This window comes from Austrofundulus limnaeus, unplaced genomic scaffold (genome assembly GCF_001266775.1).
Source record: "Austrofundulus limnaeus strain Quisiro unplaced genomic scaffold, Austrofundulus_limnaeus-1.0 Scaffold204, whole genome shotgun sequence".
Classification (NCBI taxonomy): domain Eukaryota; kingdom Metazoa; phylum Chordata; class Actinopteri; order Cyprinodontiformes; family Rivulidae; genus Austrofundulus; species Austrofundulus limnaeus.
In genome coordinates this window covers 664,400-674,046 of record NW_013952606.1, presented here as the reverse complement: position 1 = coordinate 674,046, position 9,647 = coordinate 664,400, and the positions used below count along the sequence as shown (strand labels likewise).

The 9,647-nt window shown below is 35.4% G+C and overlaps 1 protein-coding gene across 5 annotated transcripts in view; it reads left to right on the top strand.

The window, feature by feature from the left end:
* LOC106524857 (kinesin-like protein KIF21A) overlaps window positions 1-7,159 on the top strand; it is a 35,770-nt gene extending 28,611 nt beyond the window's left edge. For all 5 annotated transcript variants that reach the window (XM_014018856.1, XM_014018854.1, XM_014018853.1 and 2 more), the window contains 12 exons: window positions 266-320; window positions 400-599; window positions 719-886; window positions 3,116-3,148; window positions 3,231-3,364; window positions 3,441-3,525; window positions 3,789-3,878; window positions 3,976-4,134; window positions 4,225-4,342; window positions 4,427-4,597; window positions 4,679-4,875; window positions 4,951-7,159. In XM_014018856.1, coding sequence (XP_013874310.1) covers window positions 266-320; window positions 400-599; window positions 719-886; window positions 3,116-3,148; window positions 3,231-3,364; window positions 3,441-3,525; window positions 3,789-3,878; window positions 3,976-4,134; window positions 4,225-4,342; window positions 4,427-4,597; window positions 4,679-4,875; window positions 4,951-5,008 — 1,468 coding nt within the window. In that variant the 3' untranslated portion in view covers window positions 5,009-7,159. The remainder of the gene's footprint in view (window positions 1-265; window positions 321-399; window positions 600-718; window positions 887-3,115; window positions 3,149-3,230; window positions 3,365-3,440; window positions 3,526-3,788; window positions 3,879-3,975; window positions 4,135-4,224; window positions 4,343-4,426; window positions 4,598-4,678; window positions 4,876-4,950) is intronic.
* Window positions 7,160-9,647: the final 2,488 nt, after the last annotated feature.

Below are 9,647 nucleotides of genomic sequence, written 5' to 3'. Positions count from 1 at the left end.
ATATAAAGTCTTGCCAAAAATGTATTATAATTTTATTGATTTAGTTTTATTTCACAGGAACATTTATTTGCTCAAACTGTTTGTGCAACTGTAGACTTCAGTTACTTAAATAAAAAATACAGTATAATTATAAAAAAATGGACCAATTGGTAAGAAAAGCAATGCCAGGGATTTTTTTAAAAGGGTCTAAAGAAATTTTATAATGAAAAGCTAATTTAAAAAAAAATAGAAATGTAGTGTCACTGAAGCTCATTCTGTGTTTCAGCTCTCTGTCATCAGATTTATTGAAGTTATGCGGTGAATCCAAACCTAAAAGCAAGGTAGAGAACCACGCGTCACATTTATTTTCGTGTTTTCTGGACGGTTGAGTTGATTTTCTGATCTATTCTGGTCTCTCAGGCTCGAAGGCGGACCACCACCCAGATGGAACTGCTTTATGCTAAYAGCGAATCTCCCACCGGAGACTTCTCGGCCCCTCTGCTGCCCCTCATGGAGCGCCTGGAAGGCCCGGCAGACGTTCAGGGTCACCCAGCCGGTCAAAGCTCTGACCGAGAGCAAACCCCGTCCCCATCTGCGCTGTCTGCCAGACCAGCTGGTGTGTAAGTGTCAAAGACAATTTTCTCAAGAATATCGCAAAGAAAATGGTTAATCGCTCTAAAAACATCTTTCACAGCTTTGGTTGTTCGTAACTTAAAGAAGGGACTGATCCCTGTTGTAGGTCTGGATCCAGGTCTCCTACAGGGATGGAGAGGAAACAAATGGATCGCTCACCACTCAGCCGCAGGAAGGTGCAGGAGAAAGGACCCATCCTGTCACATGTCCCAGCACAGACTCCTTCAGTGGGAACAACAGAAATTAAAACAAGAGGCAGTGACTACAAATCACCGTAAGTGAAAACTTAGAAAACTTTGCAACTAAGACGTTTGCTCAGTTGTTGACATATTAAAGGATCTTTGCAAAGGTGAATTTATCATATCCTTCTGTACAGTATCAAATAGTAATGTATCTTAATATATTATATTTTATTTTACCAAATCATACTGGACTAAAATTATAAAGTGTCGTACAATCATATTATCATATTATGTCATTGTGTTATTTAATTTTATATTGGGTCATATTGTAAACCACATCAAATTGCATTCTCTTGTACTGCAAGACACTGGATTGTATCTTTTTGTACCATATCATGTTTCTTTATCACATACATTATCACACTGTATTATATGTTATTGTTTTATAGTGTATGTTATATCGTAGAGTATTGTATCGAGTATCGTATATCAAAGTATAGTATCATGTAGTATGCTATCATATCGTTGAGTATCATATATCGTACAGTATTATATTTTATCAAACAGTATCATATTGCATCATATGGTATCATATATCATATCGTGCAGTATCATTGTAGTGAGTATTATATATCATACAGTATCAAATCGTATTGTATTATATCATATCATATTATACAGTATCATGCCGTATCATATTATATCATATCGTATCATATTATATCGCATCATACAGTATCATCATATTTTATTATGTCATATTGTATCGTATAGTATTGTATCATATTCTATCATACAGTATCATATCGTATCGTATTATATCGTATCATATATCATTATATCGTTTTATATCTTATCATATTGTATCGTGATATATCATATCGTATCATATCATACAGTATCGTATCATATGTCATTATTGTACCGTACAGTATCATATCATCTCGTATTATCGTATTGTATTATATCATATCGTATTGTATTATATCATAYCATATTGTACATTATCATAACGTATTGTATTATATCATATTGTATCATACAGTATATCATATCGTACAGTATCATATTATATATCGTATTGTACAGTATCATATCTCACCGTATTGTATCATATTGTATCATACATTATCAAATCGTATCATATTATATCATATCGTTTCATACAGTATTGCATCGTATAATATCGTATTATATTATATTGTATTATATCATATTATATCGTATCGTACAGTATCATATCATATCGTATCGTATCGTATTATATCATATTGTATCGTGCAGTATCATATCGTATCGTGCAGTATCATATCGTATCGTACAGTATCATATCGTATCGTATTATATCGTACAGTATCATATCGTATCGTACAGTATCATATCATATCGTATTATATCGTACAGTATCATATCGTATCGTACAGTATCATATCATATTGTATCGTGCAGTATCATATCGTATCGTACAGTATCATACCGTATCGTATTATATCGTACAGTATCATATCGTATCGTACAGTATCATATCGTATCGTATTATATCATATAGCATCGTACAGTATTGTATCATATTATATCTTATCGTACAGTTTCATATCGTATCGTACAGTATCATATTGTATCGTACAGTATCGTATCATATGTACAGTATCATATTGTATCGTACGGTATCATATTGTATCGTATTATATCGTATCGTACAGTATCATATTGTATCGTATCGTACAGTATCATATTGTATCGTATTGTATCGTATCGTACAGTATTGTATCGTATCGTACAGTATCATATTGTGTCGTATTGTATCATACAGTATCATCATATTGTATCGTATTGTATCGTATCGTACAGTATCATATTGTATCGTATTATATCGTATCGTACAGTATCATATTGTATCGTATTATATCGTATCATACAGTATCATATTGTATCGTATTATATTGTATCATACAGTATCATATTGTATCGTATTGTATCGTATCGTACAGTATCGTATTGTATCGTATCGTACAGTATCATATTGTATCGTATTGTATCGTATCGTACAGTATCATATTGTATCGTATCGTATCGTACAGTATCGTATTGTATTGTATCATATCGTACAGTATCATATTGTATCGTACAGTATCATATTGTATCGTATTATATCGTATCATTGTATCGTATTATGTCGTATCATACAGTATCATATTGTATCGTATCATATCGTATCGTACAGTATCATATCATGTCGTATGGTTTTGTGATTCTGTCTTTTTTTTTATGGATCGAAAGATGTGCCCTAAGAACCTTATATCTTTTGTTTCATTTCTCAGGTTGGAGGAATCACCTGTATCTGAAGGGCACAGGTAAACTACTTTACCTTTAATCCCTTTTAACTAAATGTTAGGATCTTTGTGTGACTGTAATTCTGTTTTTAATGTCCCGTAGAGGCGTGATCAATCCTGTGGCTCCTTCCAACAGCCGGGGGGCCAGAGTTCAGTGCATCCATGTAGCTGAAGGACACACAAAACCGGTTCTGTGCGTAGACGCCACAGATGACCTGCTCTTCACCGGATCTAAAGGTGAAAACTGTTCCTGCAACCACCTACCCTAAAAGAATGTTTGATTTATTGGATCAAATATAAATTTCTGTTTCAGATCGTACATGTAAGGTMTGGAACTTGGTGACGGGACAAGAGATTATGTCTCTAGCAGATCATCCCAGTAGTGTTGTCTCCATCAGGTGTGTTACAGTTAACGTCATTCAACAACACTTGAGTTGGTGTACATTTAAATTGTTAAATTGTTGTATTTTTAGTAGGTGTATCAATACATAGATCTACATATGATATTACATCATATTAATCGCAAACTTGTGAATTGAGTTAAATCTAAATCGTATCCTGACAGACTTTGTGATATCGATAAATATCGTATCGTCATGCAAACAAATCAATATAATATCGTATCGTGATAAATCTGGTGATTTATGCCCCTAACGTTTAGGTACACATCCAGCCTGGTCTTCACTGTTTCCACTGTTTACATCAAAGTCTGGGACATACGAGACTCCGCCAAGTGTATCCGCACGCTCACGTAAGTATGTGCGTTCAGAAATGCTAAGCTAAATTTACTCCATCGTAAGAGATTGTTTTTGTGTGTGTGTGTGTGTGTGTGTGTGTGTGTGTGTCAGGTCATCAGGCCAGGTGAGCTCAGGAGACTCGTGCTCCTCTGCCAGGAGTTTCTCCATCCCACCCGGAGAGAGTCCGATCAACCAGATCGCCCTCGATCCCTCCGGCTCCTCCCTGTACGCCGCTGCGGGCAATGCAGTGCGCATGTGGGACCTCCGCAAGTACGCCACCCTTACAGGGATTAGGATTGAATCTGCGCAAACCGTTGTTTCGACAGGTTTATTTACGTTTTTCTTATTTATTTTCTATAGGTTTGTGTCGACAGGAAAGCTGACCGGCCATTTGGGACCTGTGATGTGCCTAACTGTCGACAAGTCAGGCCACGGTCAGGACGTTGTGCTCACTGGCTCCAAAGACCATCACATTAAAGTTAGTTTTACACACAAATAACAGCTGCACACCTGTGAAAGCAACACATTGGACTGATAGTACTGTGACATATAACGTTTTCAGATGTTCGAAGTGGCCGAAGGCGCTCAGGGTAGCATCAGCTCCAGCCACACGTTTGACCCCGCCCACCAGGACAGCGTGGAATGTCTGGCCGTGCACGGGAACGTGTTCTACAGCAGCTCCAGGGATTTTTATATTAAAAAGTGGGACATGGCCAGTAAAAAGCTATCACAGGTACGCCGACGACACGGTTGAGTGTTTGTCCGAGCAGCAGGCTCAAATCTAAAACTGTTGGCTTGTTTTGTGGCCCAACAGCTGGTCAGTGCCCAGACAGACTGGGTTAGTGCTCTGGGAGTGGTGCCCGGCTCCCCGGTGCTCCTCACTGGGTGCAGAGGAGGGTTGCTTCGCCTCTGGCACACCGACTCCCTCGCTCCTCTCGGAGAGGTCCAGGGGCACGATAGTCCCATCAACGGTTTGGCAACAAACGGCAACCAACTATTCACCGCTTCTGAGTAAGATGCAACAAGATCACAATGTTTTTTTTACCCTTTTCTGTTACTAATTAACATTTTCTTTGTTTTTCATAGTGACCGCACAGTCAAAGTTTGGGAAGCAAAGAGACCCCTAGATGATGGAATTAACTAAACGACAACCTCCAATCCATCTTTTGAACCAAGTTTTGTCCACTGGAAGTCAGTCCAAATGACTTTTTTAGACATCAATAATGAAGAATTCATTTCAGAACCCAAAGTCAGCCTTGATGGCATCAGTGTTTGTTTTAGGCGTTCCACAAGGACGTGTGTCAGTAACACTAAACTTGATATGGGCAGTGTTTCCAGGGGAATTCGGTTCCTGATATTTTAGGTCAAGRCGCATCACAACAAACTTTCTGGATTCTTTCGAGTCTCTTTTGGAGCTCTAGAGAAAAAAGACAACTGAGACAGAAATAAGATCCAGGCGTTTCTCCTCAGCCAGAATAAAATTTTTCCTAATAGGATTCTTTTTTTTTTTTTTTTTGCCTGTTCTGCTGCAAACGGACAAAAAAAGTGTTTGGATGACAAGTTTAAGGTTGTCTACATGAAGCAAAGTCTGCTCGGTTTGCTTTAACCTCAGCAGTTCTCCTGTGTGTTGATATAATGTGTGGTTTGTTGTCTTCCCTGCTTTATTGTACAGCTCATTTCAGGTATAAATGTGTGTATGTCTGTGCACTCAGTTATCAAGGACCAAACGACGACTGAAAACTTCAAGCTATTACTGCCAAACGTGTTAGATGAGCTAATAGTAAAATGCCTCTCATGAGATAACTTGTTCTTTGTTAATATACTTCTTAAACATTTTCTTTGCCATTGTTTTGTGCATTAAATCAACAGCTAACCCATTTTGTAGCACTAAATATCACAGRTGTACTGCGTTCCTACATTTTTTGTAAACCAGCTTTAAGTTTCAAGACTTCAAAGCTAAGCTGCTAAACAGTTTAGAAACTTGTGTTTTGTTCATTTGTTTTTGACACAATTAGACGTATGAATTCAAGGTTTCTCAAATTATGAAAAGTAAAATTTTATTTTTACCTCAGARTTAGCATGTAATGCTAATTGTTTATATCGATTTATTTGTTTTTGGTTAAACAGTCGACCCTTTTTTTTATTTAAAAGTCAGCTTAAACATAAAAAATAACCAGATTAAAACGGGTTATAACTGTTGAAGGGGGGAAAGCATTTTTTCTCACACGTTTTCATTTCCAACATACAAAATAACAGATACTTGCAGCCTTAATTTATTGTTTTAAATGATAATAAGCCATTGAAAAATGACTGTTATACTTTATTCCACTTGTGATTTTGGTTTTTATCCTTTATAACAATAATGGGCAACATTTAAGGCAATTTACATTTAAGTTTCTGGAGAAAAATGGTTTTATTTATGCGTTATATTATTTTTTATTTGTCAGAATCATTGCCTTTGGCCTTTTGGACCGGTGTCTCTTTTTTGCCTGTGGCAAACGCATTACGTTCAGGTTTTGCAGAATAATTTCTGCACACTTTAAGTTTTGATGTTATTTTTAAAAACGGCGTTGGGTTAAACTGTATTGACGGGAGGTTTATGATCTGAATAATGTGAATCATTAATGCTGATGAAATTGAGCACCTTGTACGTTCTGAGTCAGGATCAGATACAATTTTTTCATTCTGAAGCATATCTTAACATATCTGTTCTCAGTTCAGTTTTATTCTGCTGTTCTGAAATGTAAAAACTGCAACGATCAGCTGATGGAAATATGTCAGAAATCCTGTTATTTATTTATTTGTAGATTTGCAAATTATTTTTATGTTGTGAGGTTTTTGTGTCGTAGACGTTGGTTTGCACAGGTGGTGATGGATTATTCCCTAATCAGAGTTTTGTTATCAGTGCCTGTAATAAATCCTAAATTGTAGTTTTTTTATTATCGTATGTTAAAAACATCAAGTTAAACATTTCAAATGAACAACCTGTGTTCAAAATTTCTATTGAAGTTTGTTAAAAATTAACGAGAACTGTTCCGGTTTAGAGGTTGAATTGTTAAAGTCAATGATTTGATAACAATAAAACACAGTGGTGGTAGTATTATGGTTTGATCCAGTTTTGTAAAAGAAAGTGATTCGGAGGAATAACTGAAAAAAATATCACTAATTGTTTTTATTTTGTTTTCAGTCCCATTGAAATCCATAAAATCTTTGTTTTCTTTCCTGTTGATTCTTTTGTGAAGTTTCCGATGATGGAAATAAAATCCGCAGACTGTAAATAAAACTTTATTATGAAGTTTTTATGAAAATGTGTTTTTCTTTTGGAGCGTTGCGCTAACGTTTCCTGACCACATGGTGGCAGTCGTGCATGACAAGATTCTTGTGTAAAATCTGAAATGTTGGCAATATTTTTGGGGTCAGGAGTGTATTTAAGGGTTAAACAAAACCTCACATTTTCAGTAAACCAGTTGAACCTACCCTTGGACAGGTGATAAATAAATATGATGTAACTCCTCTATTATGTTTAATCAGATTTTATTGCCAGCTTGTAGTCCACCTTCAATTGGGCCTTCAGTGTTTTGTCTAATGAGGTGAGAGGAAGTTCCCCCTGAAGATAAAAATGGACGTGAGCAGTGATGAACTGATCAATATTTAATGTTCATCTGTGCTGTAAAAGGCTGACAGGTAATTGGGCTGAAGGTGGGGAATCGTTGACCTCTGCTTTATTAACATCCTGATAAAAATCATCCCCTTGTTCTGCTTTATTTTTCTCCTAACAAGAGTCCAAACCCTGGACCTTCTGACTTCTGCATCATTAAAAAGCCAATTTCTACAAATGATCTTAACAAGATCTTCTGTCTTCATGTTGGGAGTTCAGGACTCAAGTGGAAMAAGATTTATTTTAAAGCTTTTAATCCCCAGACAAAAATTTAAAAAGAAACTTTTCTGAACTGTTTGGTAGTTTTGGAAAAAATACAGAAAATATAAGAAATTTGTTAATTTTCCAACCTGGTTTCCATAGTTTCAGACAATGAGGAGAGAATAAACTAATACAGGATATTGTGAAACCCCAGTGTTTCATTAAACTTCCATTAGTGCAGTTTAGATAAGAGATAGGTAATAGATAGCTAATTATCGGAAATTTGCCCTACATTTAGATGCAAAACAAGTTGGTTTAAGTCCGTTTGTGCCTTAAAAGTAGATAAAAATAACTCAAATCAAAAGATACAAGGCAATAAAAATTATGTTTTAGATAGTAGAAACTAATGAGTTAAAAGAGTTATAAAAAATGCAACTTAGCTCAACTTTAGAACACGATGGTGGCAGTATGGTATGTGCTCATTTTGTTACGTTTATGATGGAAGTATGTGTTTTAAATTCCACTAAAAATAGTAAAAAAAACATTTAATTCATAGAAAAGGGTTTGCAATGAAAGCACAAAACCTGTTAAAGCTAAGCTAATTGCTAATCAAAATTTGCAGCACATTGTTTTTTTATTCGTTTCCCATTTCTGAATAAACAAATTCTCATTAAATGATTTAATAAACTTGTCTAATTTGTATTTTATGTAGTTTAAAAGCTGCAGAAAGAGCTAAATGTTAAACTGCCGCTCTAGTTTAACAGACAAAATAAAAAGAGCGGGAAAACTGCTAACCTGGTTGCAGTATCTCGTAACTACATTATCTTTAAAGTTTAATTAAAATTTAAATGTTCTAAATTGAACATGATATTAACAAACAATACTGGGAACCCAAGGAAAGAACCATTGTGATGAAAAAAATGGGATTAAAGTATTTCTAATAATGAATTCTGTGTTTAGCCTGGTAGCTAATGTTTACAAACACAACAGTTATTTATTCACATTAGTTTGTGATCTAACACATTTCTGTTTCACCATATTTTCACTGTAAGGATGAATAAAATAATGGTGTAATTAACAACATCGAGTTGATGTTAGAAATCAACACCACCTCCTCATAAACAACCAGCGTGAGCTGAGAGTTTTATTGCAGCACAAAGCAGGATAATTTATCCTTTATATTCAGTGAACATGCTGATTAGTGACGTTCTTGTTTTACAGGTAAATCTGTCAGCAGAAAGTGTTTTTTTATAATGGCAGGTGCTTTGTGTTTACCTATAAAGCAAAATTCAAAACTATCTCTTTCTTCAATAGAGTGAGCAAAAAAGGCCCATACCATAATGCTGCCACCGTCAAGTTTTATATAAAACGATCAGAAAMTATTTTGCCCTCCTACGACACAACMTGTTTTTTTTTTCTAAAAACTGTAATCCTGAAATGTTCTTCAGTGGTGAAAAAAAAATTAATGTTTTTCATTTGCATGCAAAAACAGTCCTGTACCATGATGCTTCCACCACCGTGCTTTATAGTTGAAATCAGCAATATGGGCTTTTTCTAAACAAGTTATTTTCTTAAAACAGGTGTGAAATTTTCTTTTCATAGTTCAAAAGTAGAATATAAAATTTGCTTTCTTGTCCCAAAGACAAAAAACAGGCCCTTACCATCATACTGCCACCACCGTGTTTCAAAATTTGATTTGATTTGATTTATTTATTTAACAGGAAAAGATTACTAAAAATTAAGCCTGACTCAGCATAATTGCTGTTTTACAGCAGGTTCCTGTTCTGCAGCACATAAAACACTCAGAAWTACAGCATCACAATCACATCATTATTATTACACCATAGACACAAAGACAAACAAGCACACCAAATTTCAAAAAGGCAGCATTTGCTAAATAGGACATCTAAATATGAGCACAACA